The 16,870-nt window shown below is 36.7% G+C and overlaps 4 protein-coding genes across 4 annotated transcripts; all 4 read left to right on the forward strand.

The window, feature by feature from the left end:
• The first annotated feature begins 514 nt into the window (after positions 1-514).
• LOC115964430 lies at positions 515-1,921 on the forward strand. The gene has a single exon (XM_031083740.1). It carries the CDS (start codon positions 515-517, stop codon positions 1,919-1,921), a length of 1,407 nt encoding a protein of 468 aa, XP_030939600.1.
• A 3,548-nt stretch (positions 1,922-5,469) lies between these two features.
• Positions 5,470-6,018, forward strand: LOC115964431. The gene has a single exon (XM_031083741.1). It carries the CDS (start codon positions 5,470-5,472, stop codon positions 6,016-6,018), a length of 549 nt encoding a protein of 182 aa, XP_030939601.1.
• An 856-nt stretch (positions 6,019-6,874) lies between these two features.
• LOC115962933 (probable calcium-binding protein CML47) lies at positions 6,875-7,744 on the forward strand. The gene has a single exon (XM_031081820.1). The coding sequence runs from the start codon at positions 6,924-6,926 to the stop codon at positions 7,560-7,562; it is 639 nt and encodes a 212-aa protein (XP_030937680.1). The 5' UTR covers positions 6,875-6,923; the 3' UTR covers positions 7,563-7,744.
• A 2,061-nt stretch (positions 7,745-9,805) lies between these two features.
• On the forward strand, positions 9,806-15,556 carry LOC115964432 (probable calcium-binding protein CML45). The gene is made up of 3 exons (XM_031083742.1): positions 9,806-10,044; positions 15,003-15,079; positions 15,114-15,556. Exons 1-3 carry the CDS (start codon positions 9,806-9,808, stop codon positions 15,554-15,556), a joined length of 759 nt encoding a protein of 252 aa, XP_030939602.1.
• Positions 15,557-16,870: the final 1,314 nt, after the last annotated feature.

Consider the following 16,870-nt stretch of genomic DNA (forward strand, 5'->3'; position numbering starts at 1 on the left):
AAAAAAATGCCATTGAGCCCAAAAAATAAGGAAAAAAAAAAAAACACTCTTGGCTAGCCATATGTTTGATCATGAATGATCAACTATCAATTCATCAAATAAAATGAACCATGTGTAACACATTCATCTTATTTATTTATTTATTTATTTTAATTTAAAGAGAGAGAGAATCAAATGTGGCACAAATTAGTAAAGCTTCTGGAGAGAAACATATTAGTGCATAAGCAACTTTGTTTAGTTCTATTTTTATTTATCATGACTGAATTATGTAATTACTTCCTTGAAATACTGAAAAACATGTCCAATGTACAACTTTCGCCGTAAGTAAGTTTCTAAGCATCCCATATTAAGATCAACAACATTCCTCTTCGTTGACCTAGGGTAACCCTAGCCGTCAGGAGAATAATCTAGTACCTACGTCAAAGTGGGGTTTCTACAGTCTTCTATAGTTCTACAGTCCTCTTCCCACGTTTTCTGACCTGAGGGAGAGAGCGGATAGTTTTTCTTCGTTGAGATGGAGAAGTTGATGGGTTCGTGGAAGAGGTTTTCTCTCTCAAAGTGCGAAGGCGATAAGTTTGCTGTCCAAGAGGAGAATACGGTGGAGGAGCATATATTGGCAGCGAAGTTTTTGACTCGTCGAGTACTGAATATGGAGGCCATAGCCAGGACTTTTACACTCTTATGGAAGACCAGGAAAGGGTTCGAGATTAGAGACATGGGGGATCATACGATTCTCTTTGTGTTTCCTAAGGAGGCAGATATTGATAGGGTTTTGGAGGGGGAGCCCTGGTCTTTTGATCGGCATCTCGTGGTGCTGAAAAGAGTTGACAGAGATGCTGTAATCCGATCCTTGGATTTTAGTGTGACCCGCTTCTGGATTCAAGTCCATGACTTTCCGGTTGGAAGTTTCTCTTTGGAATTGGCTAAGAAGATTGGATCGGTAGCTGGCATGGTCGAGAACCAAATGACGGACGAGGGAGATCAGTATGGAGTTAATTTCTTTCGTTTAAGGGTAGCGGTCGATATCCAAAAACCGTTATGCCGTGGACGTACTATTATTACGACTAGAGGAAAGGAGGGTTGGGTTAACTTCCGATACGAACGACTGCCCAATATCTGTTATTGGTGCGGAAAGCTTACACATGGAGATAGAGAATGCCCACTATGGATTAGAAGCAGAGGTACTCTCAAGGCTGGTGATCAGCAGTTCGGTGCATGGCTCCGTGCAACCACGCCAAATCCTTTTAAAAAAATAGTGATCCGTGTGCCGGGTTTGGACGAGGAAGATGGTTGGAATGATTTTGAGATGCATGGAGAGAAGGATACAACAGAAAGCAGTTCAAAGGAAGTTGGCGGACGTGGTTCCAGTCAAGGAGCAGAACAGAGTAGGGAGGAGATCGGTAATCAAGTTGGTCAGGTGGCCGACCGGGAAGCAGAATTGGACAGCTCCGATCCACGGGAGACCAGGTTGGAAAGTCCAAATATTGCGGAGCCAGTGTCGCTTCGTAGTAAAGTCGTAACGGTGCAGAAATCTTTATTTCAGGAGCAATTGGAGGAGATTGATTACGAACTCTCCAAATTTGATAACGTAAAAGTCAACGAAGTCAATGATGACCATGATGAGGTCATGCTCCACCAACAGGATGCTGAGAATAAGTTAAGCAATGGGCCTGGGCTGTTGGGCCACTCCTCTAGTCCGGGTGTAGTGCAAGATAAAGGGAAAAATAAGGAGAAGGGCTGGGTGCGTAGAGAAAGAAGTCAAGTTCTGCCCATTGAACATCATTCTTCCATTTTAGCCAAAAGAACTTCCAGAGACGTGAATGCAGAAACAGAGGAAACAGAGGGGCAAAAGAAGAAGGTAGCAAAGTCTGATTGTACATTATCGGTGGAGGTTGGTTCCCAGCCCCGCCGGAACCAATGAGTCTTTTAGCATGGAACTGCCGGGGGCTTAGGAACCGCCGTGCAGTTCAAGAGCTTGTAGACATTGTACAAGCGCAAGGTCCCGAGATCGTGTTTTTGTCGGAAACATGGTCGGATAAAGATTGGATGGAATGGGTTTGATGTCAGTTGAAGTTTGCTGGGTGTTTTACTGTCCCAAGTGAAGGGAGGGGCGGTGGGTTAGCACTCTTGTGGAAAGAGGATGATATGGTTTGGGTTGATAGTTTCTCACAATATCATATCGACGGGATAGTGCATGGTGGTTCGGATAACAGATGGCGCTTGACTGGTTTCTACGGCGAACCGGAAACGAGCAGAAGAGCTGAGGGATGGAATATGCTGCGTATGTTGAATTCTAAACCAAAGCTCCCATGGTGCTGCCTAGGAGATTTCAATGAGTTATTGGAGGTTACGGAAAAAAGAGGTGGTGCACAATGGTCCCATAATCTCATGCAGTCTTTCCGAGACGTTCTTGATGATTGCGGGTTTGTAGATTTGGGATATTCTGGACCTGAGTTCACTTGGCATGGTCGTCGGCATGGTGAATGGATTTGGGAACGTCTAGACCGAGGGGTGGCAAACTATGATTGGTTAGCTCGCTTTCCGACGGGTAGAGTCACTCACTTGAACTGCTACACATCAGATCATAGACCAATATTCTTAGATCTTGATCCAAACGGGGAAGCACAGAAGTGGAAGCGAAAACCATTCCGGTTTGAAGCTATGTGGGTTACGGACCCGGACTGTGGGAATACTGTTTCTAGAGCTTGGTCACACCAGTGTCCAAATGGAACTCCTATGTTCACAGTGGCCAGTAAGTTGAAGAGATGCAAGAAACATTTAAAGAAGTGGAGCAAGGCACATTTTGGTAATGTTAAACAACAAATCTAGCAGAAAAAGGATTTGTTATGGAAAGCTGAGGAAAGAATGGTCAGGGAGAATAATTATGACGAGGTGTTGAGATTGAAGTCAGAATTGAATGTCTTGATTGATAGGGAAGAACAAATGTGGCATCAAAGATCTCGGGTTCAATGGATTAAAAGTGGTGATAAAAACACTAGTTTCTTTCATGGGACAGCCACCAATAGGAAGAGAAGGAATTTTATCAAAGGGTTACGGGATGCAGAGGGTGTTTGGTTATTTGAGGAAGCTGCCTTTACAAAAGTTTTGGTTGATTTCTATGCTGATCTTTTCACAACATCTAACCCGCAAAATTTGGAGGTTGTTTTGGAGGGAGTCCAGGAAGTTGTTTCCAGGGATATGAATTTAAAACTTACAGCTCCCTACAAGACTGAGGAGGTTGAGTTAGCAATAAAAGAAATGGCTCCTTTGAAAGCTCCGGGGCCGGATGGCATGCCCCCTTTATTTTATCAGACTTACTGGACGGAAGTTGGTATGGATATTACTCAAGCTGTTTTATCTTGTCTTAATTCTGGCTCTATCTTAAAATCCATAAATCATACGTTTATTACTTTAATTCCAAAAGTAAAAAACCCGGAAAGAGTTTCTGAATTTAGACCAATTAGCTTGTGTAATGTGATTTATAAAATTGTCAGTAAGGTCATTGCAAATAGGCTCAAACCACTCCTTAACAGTATCATTTCTGAAACCCAGAGTGCTTTTATTGCTGACAGATTGATTACTGATAATGTATTGATTGCCTTTGAATCTCTCCATCACATGAAAACTTGTTGCTCAGGGAAGACAGGTTTTATGGCTTTGAAGTTAAACATGAGCAAAGCCTATGATCGAGTGGAATGGGCTTTCCTAGAGAAAATTTTACTGAAGATGGGTTTTCAGAATTCCTGGGTATCTCTGATCATGGAATGCATTACCACAGTGTCATATTCTATTTTGATAAATGGTGAGCCACAAGGAATGATTGTCCCAACAAGAGGGCTAAGACAAGGGGATCCTCTGTCCCCTTACCTCTTTCTTTTTTGTGCCGAAGGTCTAAATGCACTTCTAAGGGGGGCAGCTGATGACGGACAACTTCATGGTTTCTCTATTAGTAGGCGAGGCCCAAAGCTTACTCACCTATTTTTTGTAGATGATTGTTTACTTTTCTGCAGGTCTACACTAGCAGAATGTGATAAAATAAAGGAGTTATTGGCATTGTGTGAAGCAACTTCAGGCCAGATGGTGAATTAGGATAAAACTACTCTCTTCTTCAGTAGAAATACTGATGAAGTAACTCGGGAAGCAATTAAGGGGTCACTTGGTCTTCCGACAATTCAACATTATGAGAAATATCTGGGTCTACCTTCCTTTATAGGGAGGGGGAAGAAAGCAAGTTTTACTAAAATCAAAGAACGAGTGTGGTAAAAAATGCAAGGGTGGAAGGAAAAGTTACTCTCTCAAGCTGGGAAAGAGGTAATGATTAAGGCCGTAATTCAATCTATTCCGGCATATTCTATGAGTGTCTTCAAACTGCCGCCGGTTAGCTTATGTAAAGATATTGAAATGATGATTCGTAAATTTTGGTGGGGGAATGGTGAGACAAAAAAGGTGCATTGGGTGAAGTGGAGTACATTGTGTTCCTCCAAATCTATTGGGGGTATGGGTTTTAGAGATATCCAAAATTTTAACAAGGCAATGCTTGCTAAGCAGGTATGGAGATTCTTGAATAATAAGGACTCACTCCTTTTTAAAGTGTTTAGCTCTAAATATTTCCCAAATGGAAACATTTTGGACGTCCCAATACCTTCAAAATGCTCCTATGCATGGAGAAGTATCTTACAATCCAGGGATGTCATTCATAAGGGGGCTGTGTGGAGGGTCGGTGATGGCCGGAAGATAGATATTTGGAGTCATAGTTGGTTGCCGGATGTGGGACAGAGCAGAGTGATCTCGCCTAGGAATGATGCAAGGGTTGAGAAGGTGTGTGATTTATTTTATCCTAATTCCAAAATATGGGACCCTGGTTTGATTCAGCACATATTTTACCCTTGGGAAGCAGAGAAGATCATGAGGATACATGTCAGTGTTGTGAATACAGAGGACTTGCTGGTTTGGCCTCTAACCCCGAATGGCGAATATTCGGTTAAGTCTGCTTACAGAATTCTTGCTGCAGAAGCTGTCAATGGACTTCCTTCTTCGTCAGGTGGGGAGTGTTCCTCATTGTGGAAGCGCATTTGGAAAATTCATGCGCCACAAAGGATCAAACACTTTATCTGGCGTGCAGCAACGGACTCCCTTCCCACAAAACAAAACCTTGCACGACGGAAGATTCCGGTGGACGTGACTTGCTCCCTATGCGAGGATTATCCAGAAACACTCTTGCATGTATTATGGCTGTGTGATCAAGCCAAGTCGGTCTGGAAATCAGATTCTAGATTTTCTGGGTTGTATCGGAAAGCCCACAGGAGCTTCGTGGACTTGCTAGACTCTGTTTTTCAACAAGGCTCTGCATTCTCTGTTGCTCTCTTCTCAACAATTACCTGGAGTCTTTGGCAGCATAGAAACAAGCTGCGTGAACGCCAACCCACGTGGCCCATTTAGGAGATATGTCGAAGAGCAAATGAGCTGGTTATGGAGTTCTTCGAGGTTCAACAGCGACCTCCGAAGGTAGTGCAACATGGTCCTCGTGTCAAATGGTCACCGCCAGCAGAGGGTGGATACAAAGCTAATTTTGATGCGGCTTTCTTTGATAGCAGTGGGCTTGTTGGAATTGGGGTGGTGGTTCGGGATAGTTCTGGTAATATCATGGGAGCGTTGAGTCAAAAAATTTCTAGACCCCAGTCCGTGGAGCATGCTGAAGCCCTTGCCGCCTGTAGAGCTGTGATCTTGATGAAAGAATTATTGCTTACCCAAGCATGTTTTGAAGGTGATTGCCAACGGGTGATTCAAGCCATCAATGCAGGTGGTCCCAACCGTACACTGTTTGGCCATATTATTGAAGAGATTTGCAACTTCAGCTCATCTTTAGTAAGTTGTTCCTTTGTTCATGTACGTAGAGAGGGTAATAAATTGGCACATGCCCTAGCTAGAAGAGCAGTTTTATCTGCAGACACTGATGTATGGGTAGAAGAGCTACCCAATGACTTGGATGATGTATTTCGCTTTGATTTAGTTCAATAAACTTACTTACCTCTTTCTCAAAAAAAAAAAACAACATTCCTCTTCCAAATGTTGCTATTAAGTTCTTGTTTTTATTGTTGTTTTTTTTTTTTTTGGGTGCCAAATTCACTTGTAATTCTGCTTAATTTTCATGTATGTTTGGATTACACTGAAATTGGGTAGAGTGCTTAAGCGCTAGTCACTATTACTAAGAAGACCATTTCACTCTTGCGAAATGCAAGGCTTGCCAGCAAGTTCAACATGTGTTTAGAAATATTTTCTAAACCAAGGCTTGTATTGGTTTAGAAAATATTTTTAAGAACTTTTTATGAGAAAATAAAAAAAGTAGCTTTTTTTTTTTTTTTTACAACTTTTTATATTTCTCATAAAAATAATATAAAAAGTTTCATAAAATAGTCCATTAATAAACGTCTTAAGAACACCCGTTAATCATCAATAGTAAAAAGAAAATATATGCAAAAGTACCTCTATATGTTTACATTATACTTGCAATGTAAATTTATATTATAGACACACAAAAGTAACAAATATCGTACATACTTGAAAAAATGTAAAATATTTACAATTTTTTGCAAATGCATACAATACTAGGTGTCTATCATGTAAATTTACATTGTACCAGAAAGAAGAATATCCTATGTACCTTCTTCGGTCAAAAAAAAAGGAAAAAAGCATATCCTATGCAAAAACCACAAACTTTTCACGTCATTGTGTGGAAACTGTGGGGCTCTTCACATTCAATTTCTCCACCCTTTCCCTTCCCAGAAGGACTCTATTACTTACTAATCTTGCTTCTACATATATTGGGAACACATAGTCACACCCTTCACTAAACCCAAATAGAACAACCCTTTTTAATATCTCTGCCTCTAAAGTCTAGTCATATTTTTCCACTTTTCTAGAATATGGATAAGACAGAGAAGGATGAATCTCTCAGCCCTATCTCACTTCTTGTAGTTCTTTCACTTCCCATAATACTTAGTTGGGTCACTATACTCCGAGACTTATACTCAAGTTTTCGGCTTATACCTCAATTCTTCATAGACTTCTTTTATGGTGCGTGGAAGGTTTGGAATGAAAGAAAGGCCACAATTCAGGAAGCTTCAATCCACAAACTTTGCACCCATGACAATGTGCATAATGAGAAGCTTTCTGAAGAAGTGGAAATGGTGCTTAAAGAGGAGGGTGATGAGAATAAGCTATCTGTGGGAGAGGTGAAGATAGTGATGGAGAAACTTGGAACATTATGTGATGACCACCCTGATGCTGAAAACTATGAAGAGGGGATGGGTCCAGACGAGATTGCAGGGCTGTTTGAGGAGGAGCCAAGTCCAGAGGAAGTGAAAGAAGCATTTGATATTTTCGACGAGAACAATGACGGGTTCATTGATGCAGGGGAGTTAGGAAGAGTGCTCTGTTCATTGGGGCTCATGGAACCTTTGGAAGTGGAATGCCAAAGGATGATCAGAGTCTTTGATGACAATGGAGATGGACGAATTGATTTCAAAGAATTTGTCAAACTTGTGGAGCACAGCTTCTGCTAAAATGACACTCCCAACTCTCAAGCCCTCTTCTTCTCCCATTAATGGTGAATCCCACTGTAAATTTAAATAACGGGACTCACTATTATGTTAGAAAAGCTAGTTTTACTTCTGGAATATTGAATAATTACTCGCAAAAAAAGGCTGGACTTACATCAAACAAAAAATAGAAGTATGTAGAACACCCAGCAGGCTGCAGCATTCCATGAGAGTTTTGGTAAGTGTGAACCCTTAAAAGCAGCTGGAATTTTTTTTTTTTTTTTTTTTTAATTTCTTTTTTGAGAGAGCTGGAATTTTAACTAAGATGTCAACTAATTTTAAGAGACATTTACAATGACTTGGGAAAATCAAAGAACACCTACAAATGAAGGGTGAAGCAGACATCTCAAGCCATTATGTTTCTTTTTCTTTCCCCCCCCCCCCCCCCCCCCCACTTCAAGTTGAGGGAACCATGTACCGGAATAGAACTCGAGCTCTCCTCTATGAAGTAGAGTTAAAAAAAATGCCATTAATCCAAAATAAAAAATAAAAATTCACTCTTGGCAAGCCATATGTTTGATCATGAATGATTAACTATTATTTCATCAAATAAAACGAACCAAGTGCAGCACATTAATCTTTTTAAATAAAAAATAAAGAGAGAGAGAGCTTAATTTCGTGTCGGCTCGAGAAAATTTTTTTGGCCTGTTTTGTAGCCCATTGTGAATCCTGTACGCAAGATGTAGAAAAACGCAATTTTGTGCTTAGGGTTTGTTGTTGTCATGTTTATTGAGTGAGAGAAAAACTGTAGCCGTACTTTGTATTTTTCTTTGATAATAGTGAAATCTCTGCAACTTCGTGGACGTAGGCAAACTGCCGAATCACGTAAATATTATCTTGTGCATGTGATTGTTTTTTTCTTTGGCATGTGTTTTTCTCTATTTTTGGTTTCTCACAGGTTGGGAATTCGGATTAATTCCCTACAAAGGGTAGAACATAGCTATTTATGCAAAAAGTTTTGATATTCTTAGTACCTTTGGTTGTCAGTTGCCTATATTAATTTCAAGACAATGTTCTGTCTCTTGGATAGTAGTTACAAAATATCAAACAAACACTTCTTTCTTATCTCTTTCTTACTCTATACTCTTCGCTCACCCTCTCTCTCCTTCTCTCTAAAATCTATTTCTTGTGGACAACTTTGAATCAATTTCTCCAAACAAGTGTTCCTCTGTTTGCTAACCAATCTTAGAACCAGGACTTCTCTTGTCAAGTGCCAAATCAAGTTCAAAGGTTAAATACATTTTCTCATTCTCATTTTACAACGTTTTTTTACCCTTTTTGATTCTTCCAGAATAAATCTCTCATAAAATAAAATGTCAGATTATACACATTCAAAATCCAAACCAACAGATACAATGAAGAGGCAATAAAACAGACGATAATACTACAATTGCAACGTCTCACTTACATGAGTAGTTACCAATTTTTCATTGTTACGACTTAAAAAAAAAAAAAAAAAAAAAATTGCACTGTATTCATTCAGCAAAAACTACCGTTCATTCTTCATCCTCTTTTTGTACATACCTTCTTCTCTCTCCCTCTCTATGTGCCTTATTTCCTATAATTAACACTAGAAAAGAGCACGGCCAAGTTAACAGCAACAACACACAACAAAGCACAAAAGAATGCAAATATAAGTGGAAAAAAGGCCTCAGTTTAAATAGGAGAACAAGCCTCCCAATTTTGCAAAACTTTCCCTCTTTTTGGCCAATTTATCTTCAGAATGCTTTCTGTAAGGACTCAATTTGTAACGACCCCAAATTGGTGTATTAGGTTCGAACGTTAAAGGCCCAAACAATAAATTTTGTAGAGAGTGGGCTAAAAGGTTAGGCCTTGGTAAACGGACAGCCGTTAGTCATAGTGTTCGTGATGATTGCACAGAGGTGAACCTAGCGTATCTAAGAAGACTTTCTCCTCGGCACGGCCTAAGTGGCTCCGGTCCTTGGACCTTGTCCGAGGAGTTTAATGTTCTTATTATTCTTTTTACGTTAGGGTTCAATGGCCCTAGAAACGATTTGCCACCTCCTTTTTCTGGACTGCTTCCTTCTCCTTTTATACTAGCCTTTCCTCTCCCTACAACGTCTACGTGTAAGTTCAGCTTTCTAGGACTGATACTTGTCCTATCAGCCCATACCCAAAATGGTTGGAGGTGGTTGTAAAAGCTGAAAAGCATGGCTCTGTCAGGTGCAGAGTACTTAATTGCAGTAATGGCAGCCTTCCCCTTGTCCTTTGTCACCACACTGTTCAGGGGTCCTTTCCCCATCAATACGGAGGTGTTTAGCTTTTCCTTGAACCGCTCCTATAGTATATTCGCCCTTTCTTCTGGAAGCGTTTTGGGAACTGCTTTTGATAGTGTGCCGCTCCTTCCTTCTAGGTTTTGGGATGCCGAAGACGATCCAGGATCGTCCTCGGCTATATCTCTAGGCCATTTGGACTTCCGTTGCATGTCCTTGGCAACGCCTCTCCTCGGTGCGGGCCTTGGGCCCTAATGTAAAGTGGACCAGGCTCACAAATTCTCTGGCCCCACATATAGCTATATATGTATGAATATTAATAAATTTTATGTTTTGCACATATTTTCTGTATAAATAATCAAATGATTTATTTTGTAAATTCTTTTTAAATGATGATAAAGAATTGCCAATTACTTAAATAGTAATTCATTTTCTTATTGTCCCTTTTTTTTTTTTTTTTTTAAGTTATACAGTGTCCCTATTTATGTTTATAATTTTTCTTTTTTAAAAGATTGCAAAGTCTACGGGACAGTATTCAATTTTGTGTTTCAAATAATTACAATTTTTTTTTTTTTACTTTTTTAAAATAATATTTATAATTTTCAAATGGTATTACATAATTGTATTATTAATGTCATCATTTATTTACATGTATTTCATGCATTTTAGCTAAGAGCATTAGCATTCACTATCTTCAAATTATTCTATTTTATCATCTTAAAAGTTATTTTATCTAATATTCCATACCATTTTACAACACACTCATTTTAGATACTGCTGACTAGTGTGTGTAAATATATATATATTAAAGCACATCCTAATATGATGTTCCATAATGATCACATCATATTTATATAAAAGCATCACATTCACAAAGTATAAGCTATCTAGATTTATAAATATTGAAAAATAATTAAAATTGAAAGAAGAAATTACCACAATATTTTGGGAATAATTTTTTTTTAATTTTCTATTTCAATAATTATTATATGATGGGTACTTATTATTACTTCATACCTATAATAATAAGTACAAAAGATAGCTACAAAATTGGTTGTAGCCTAAAGTATAACCTTACTCGATAATATAAACATTACTATATATTTTGAAAATCTAACCGTTGAATTGCATATTTTTTACACTCTTAATACACATGTCAAATTTTGTGCCAATCAGATATTATTTACTATATGATTTAGAAGCTTATATTTTATGCAAAATTTTAAACTACAAAAACTTGCAATTTAAGCAATTTATTAATGACATAGCTATTAATCTTTAATCTTCTAGAAAATTTGCAAACATGGAGGATATAAGGAGATGTAATCCAATGGTGGATTTGTCAAAATTCACCTCCAATAAAAAAATATTGAGTAAGATTATAACATTAGATTACAGCTAATTTTGTAACTAAACTTTGACCTAATAATAATAATTATTTTAATAAAAATTATAGAATGAGTCATACAAAAAGTAAATCCAGAATCTATACGACTATAGGATCTGTTTGGATATCACTTATTTTGCTGAAACTGAAAACTTATTACTGAAAAAACCGTAGATAAAGGTAAAAGTTAGTTGAAATAGTACAATAGGGTCCATGAATAATATCAAAAAGTGAGTTGGACCCATGAATAGTAGCAAAAATAAACTGAATAGTAAAATAATTTATAATTTTCATCCAAATCCAAACGCACACATAATTGAACTTTCAAATGGTTGATAAAGAATCTACAAAGATCCCACTCAGATTCTTCTTTCTAGTGTTTGTCCATATATATATATATATATATATATATATATATAATAGCTAGGAAATATTATTAAAAATAAAATGGCAACGGTTTTGAGGGTCCGCTGATCACCATAGGAACCTCATTAGTTCTATGAAATTCTTCATCTCTGTAAACTTGTCACAATTCATTCTGTAATATGGATCGGATCAGAGAAAGAACCCACTTTAGCAAGGAAACTGAAGCATACTAAATCTTCAATAGCAAAATAATTCACACACTTGCCTATGCTCAAATCTGTGAAGATTGAACAACAATTTGAAAAAAACCTATCCTATCTAATTTTGTTTGCAAATTCAGGACATACATACATACCTATGATGAAAAAATAAACAAATAAACTTCTTTTTTAAATAGTGTTGTTCAATTTTTAATGAATAAACTATTGGAAGGGTACATCAGCTGCAAGAACAAAATCATGGTTTGAGACATCCACGTATTGTTTTTTTAGAATTGATCAATATATGATCAATGATTAACATTATAAAATTGTGGGGTGTTGGAATATTTATTCAAACCATAACATCACTTTGGGCTTTAAAAATATCCAATCAACATCGTAGCAAGACTCAGTCATACTATAGTATAAAACCGACTAATACAATGTCCCTAAATAATATTATTACATGACTCAAACGATAAAATTTAAAATGAAAGACATTTGATATAGAAGTCTTGCTCTTGAACCAGCCTTAAGATTCCTCCAATTGCATCTGAAACCATAGCATACAAAAAATAGGAAATACAGCTCGATAATAAAGTAGAACCTAGAAGAATATGCTTGCAGTAAAAAAAGTTGGTGGTCAATTGTATACAAATAATGTTTAATGTAAAAAAAGAATGTAAGAAAATTTAAAAGTTTATTATGTTTGTGGCATAGCTAAGCATGCTTATAGAATAGACACGACATCAAGTAATCTTGATCTAAAAAAAAAAAGCATGTAATTATGTGTATCAAGTAGTTTTCCACTACACATAAAAAATAAAAATAAAAAAAGTAGTTTTCCACTGTATCATATAACTATGGTTTTAAAAACCAGACTAGACTGACCGGTTTGAACAGTCCAACCGCGAATTGAGCACCAATCCGATCCCTCAAAATCAATCAAAAACTAAGTTGAACCGAGAACTAGAAGCAAAAACGGTTTTTGTCCCAGTCCAATTTTTAAAAGCATGCATATAACTAATAAAATGGCTATATACTAAATCAAAAAATGTATCAAAATAATTCTACGGCCACATATTTAGGTTGCGTTGGATCAGCTCACCCAACATGGCAAATACATTCAAACTATTTCCCACAATGTAGGAACTTTCTACCTACAAGTTTTCACATACCATCCTGGGAAATTGGGAATGATGCAAAAGTACCAAAGCAACATGAATTGTGGGGGTGTTGGAATATTTATTCAAAGCAGAAGCTTGCTAGCTTGGTTGATAGTATCCAACATGACAATCTATAAAATATATAGAAATACTAAATAAAAGACAAATCATCATATTCTGGTGATTCTGGTATAAAATTCAACTTCCACGAAACATCACTTTGGGCCCTCAAAGGCTCCAATCAACATTGTAGCAAGACCCAGTTATACTATAATATAAAACCAACTAATACAATATCCCTAAATAATATTATTACACGACTCAAACGATACAATTTAAAATTAATGAAAGACATTTGATATAGAAGTCTTGCTCTTATGCTAGGAAAAAGAATAATAAAAAGTAGGGGCATTGTGGAAACACTCTTATGCTACCCACTTTATTCACAATTTCTTGGCAAAATAAATTCTTATAATTTACCTCCCTCAATTTTTAAAAATTAACCATATAACTCTATGTCTTGGAATATTGATATGAAATTGTTATTATTTTTATTTAATCTAACAATAGATTTGCACTCGTGAAACATATGACCCATGATCCAACAAAATGAACTAACAACATGTATATTTACCAATATTATTAAACATTTTTACTCCTTTCTCATAATTTAAAGAGAGAAAAAAAAAATCTTAAACAGAACCATTGTATAAGATAGAGAAAAGTAAAAGAGCAACAAATGAGTTAGGTTGCCCAAAAAAAAAAAAAAAGAAGTATAAAAATTACCAGGAGAACGTATGGTGCTAAATAAGGAAGAGCAAAAGTGAGAAATTTCTATTGCGGTATATAACATGAATTTACTAAATTGTATTGGTTGCTTATACAGAGAGAGAGAGAGAGTTCTGAACATATTACCAAATTTGAATGTTAGTCAAACATCCCCTTTTTGTTTAATTTTTTTTACTATTTTTTTAAAATTTTTTTAGGAATGCTCCAACCCGGTTGGGGCAGAAATGATACCAGAACCAAAAATTTTGTTTTTCTCTTTTTCTGTCTGTTCTTGCCCGGTTCGGCTAGAGAGAGAGAGAGAGTAGGTATTGGATTTTGTTTTTAAACGTTTCAATGCCTTTTGAAATGCAGTTTGACCCATTCATATAAGCAAGTCGCAAAACCATCGGCATTCTCTATTTTTTCATTTTTTACAAATTTCTTTAAGCATCCATTTCGGCCTTCTGCAGCCTTCTTATATATTTGGTCATCTTTGTTACTGTACTTTGACATGCAGTGGTCAAACCTTCTTATAAAACAAACTGCAATCGCTTCATCAAGGCAAATATGAAAATCGGTTTTCGCAGGATGAGGAAACATGATTCGATGTGAAGAAGGATGGAACTGTATTGATTTAGAAAATATTTTTAGGAACTTTTTATGCAAAAATTAAAAAGTAACTGTTTTTTTTTACTACTTTTTATATTTTTCATAAAAATGATATAAAAAGTTTCATAAAATAGTCCATTAATGAATGTCCTAAAAACGCTTGTTAATCATTAATAGTAAAAAGAAAACACATTCAAAAGTATCTTCATATGTTTACATTATACTTGTAATGTAAATTTACATTATACTTGTAGATACTTGAAAAAATGCAAATTTACCATATTTTGCAAATGTATACAACACTTGTCTACCATGTAAATTTACATCGTACCATATACAATGTGAAAGAAGAATATCCCTATGTAAAAACCAAAAAAATTTCACATCATTGTGTGGAAACTGTGGGGCTCTTGACGTCCAATTTCTCCACACTTACCCGGGAGAAGATTGACTTTGTCACTACCTAGTATTGCTACTACATATATTGGGAACACATAGTCACACGACTCAAACCCTTCACTAAACCCAAATAAAACGACCCTTTTTAATTGCTCTGCCTCTAAAGTCTATACTCATATTTTTCCACATTCTAGAATATGGATAAGAAAGAGAAGGATGAATCTCTCAGTCCTATCTCACTTCTTGTAGTTCTTTCACTTCACATAATACTTTAGTTGGGTCACTATACTCCGAGACTTATACTTAAGTTTTCGGCTTATACCTCAAATCTTCATTTTGTGGTGTATGGAAGGTTTGGAATGAAAGAAAGGCCACGATTCAGGAAGCTTCAATCCACAAACTTTGCACCCATGAAAATGTGGATAATGAGAAGCTTTCTGAAGAAGTGGAAATGGTGCTTAAAGAGGAGGGTGATGAGAATAAGCTATCTGTGGGAGAGGTGAAGATAGTGATGGAGAAACTTGGAACATTATGTGATGGCCACCCTGATGCTGTAAATTATGAAGAGGGGATGGGTCCAGATGAGATTGCAGGGCTGTTTGAGGAGGAGCCAAGTCCAGAGGAAGTGAAAGAAGCATTTGATATTTTTGACGAGAACAATGATGGGTTCATTGATGCAGGGGAGTTAGGAAGAGTGCTCTGTTCATTGGGGCTCATGGAACCTTTGGAAGTGGAATGCCAAAGGATGATCAGAGTCTTTGATGACAATGGAGATGGACGAATTGATTTCAAAGAATTCGTCAAACTTGTGGAGCACAGCTTCTGCTAAATGACACTCCCAAGTCCCAACTCTCAAGCCCTCTTCTTCTCCCATTAATAGTGAATCTCACGGTAAATTTAAATAATGGGACTCACTATTATGTTAGAAAAGCAAGTTTTACTCCTGAAATACTGAATAATTACCCTAAAAAAAAAAAAAGGCTGGACTCACATCAAACAAAAAATAGGAGTATGTAGAACACCCTGCAGGCTGCAGCATTCCATGAGAGTTTTGGTATGTTTGAACCCTTAAAAGCTGCTGGAATTTTTTTTTTTTTTAATTTCTTTTTTGAGAGAGCTGGAATATTAACTATGATGTCAATTAATTTTAAGAGACATTAACAATGACTTGGGAAAATCAAAGAACACCTACAAATGAAGGGTGAAGCAGACAACTCAAGCCATTATGTTTCTTTTTCTTTTTCCCCACTTCAAGTTGAGGGAACCATGTACCGGAATAGAACTCGAGCTCTCCTCTATGAAGGAGAGTTTAAAAAAAATGCCATTAATCCAAAAAAAAAAAAAATATTCACTCTTGGTAAGCCATATGTTTGATCAATTAACTATTATTTCATCAAATAAAATGAACCAAGTGCAGCACATTCATCTTTTTAAATAAAAAAATAAAGAGAGAGAGATTAATTTCGTATCAAATTTATTTGTAATTCTACTTAATTTTCATATATTTTTGGATTTCATTATAATTGGATAAAGTGTTTGAACCCTGGTCACTATTGCTAAGAAGACCATTTTGCTCTTGTGAAATGCAAGACTTGCCAGCAAGTTCAACACGTGTCTGAAAAAGGAAAAGCCTTTTCCATTGCAATTCATGAGCTCTTCGCTCTATTGACTTGCTCAAGGGTAGAACATAGCTGTTTATGCGTAACGTTTGGATATTCTTAGTGCCGTTGGTTGTCAGTTGCCTATATTAATTTCGAGACACAATGTTCTGTCTAGTTACAAAATATCAAACAAACACTTTTTCTTATCTCTTTCTTACTCTATACTCTTCGCTCACCCTCTCTCTCCTTCTCTCTAAAATCTATTTCTTGTGGACAACTTTGAATCAATTTCTCCAAACAAGTGTTCCTCTATTTGCTAACCAATCTTAGAACCAGGACTTCTCTTGTCAAGTGCCAAATCAAGTTCAAAGGTTAAATACATTTTCTCATTCTCATTTTACAACGTTTTTTACCCTTTTTGATTCTTCCAGAATAAATCTCTCATAAAATAAAATGTCAAATTATACCCATTCAAAATCCAAACCAATAGATACAATGAAGAGGCAATAAAACAGACGATAATACTACAGTTGCAACGTCTC

This window comes from Quercus lobata, chromosome 10, assembly GCF_001633185.2.
Source record: "Quercus lobata isolate SW786 chromosome 10, ValleyOak3.0 Primary Assembly, whole genome shotgun sequence".
NCBI classification, from domain to species: Eukaryota; Viridiplantae; Streptophyta; class Magnoliopsida; order Fagales; family Fagaceae; genus Quercus; species Quercus lobata.

Bases quoted from the DNA above. Each gene is read 5' to 3' on its own strand.
- LOC115964430 (XM_031083740.1), top strand. From the start codon at position 515: ATGGAGAAGTTGATGGGTTCGTGGAAGAGGTTTTCTCTCTCAAAGTGC.
- LOC115964431 (XM_031083741.1), top strand. From the start codon at position 5,470: ATGGAGTTCTTCGAGGTTCAACAGCGACCTCCGAAGGTAGTGCAACAT.
- LOC115964432 (XM_031083742.1), top strand. From the start codon at position 9,806: ATGGCAGCCTTCCCCTTGTCCTTTGTCACCACACTGTTCAGGGGTCCT. The intron at 10,045-15,002 runs GTCCTTGGCAAC...ATAATACTTTAG, and splicing joins CATTTGGACTTCCGTTGCAT to TTGGGTCACTATACTCCGAG. The intron at 15,080-15,113 runs GTTTGGAATGAA...CGATTCAGGAAG, and splicing joins CATTTTGTGGTGTATGGAAG to CTTCAATCCACAAACTTTGC.
- LOC115962933 (XM_031081820.1), top strand. From the start codon at position 6,924: ATGGATAAGACAGAGAAGGATGAATCTCTCAGCCCTATCTCACTTCTT.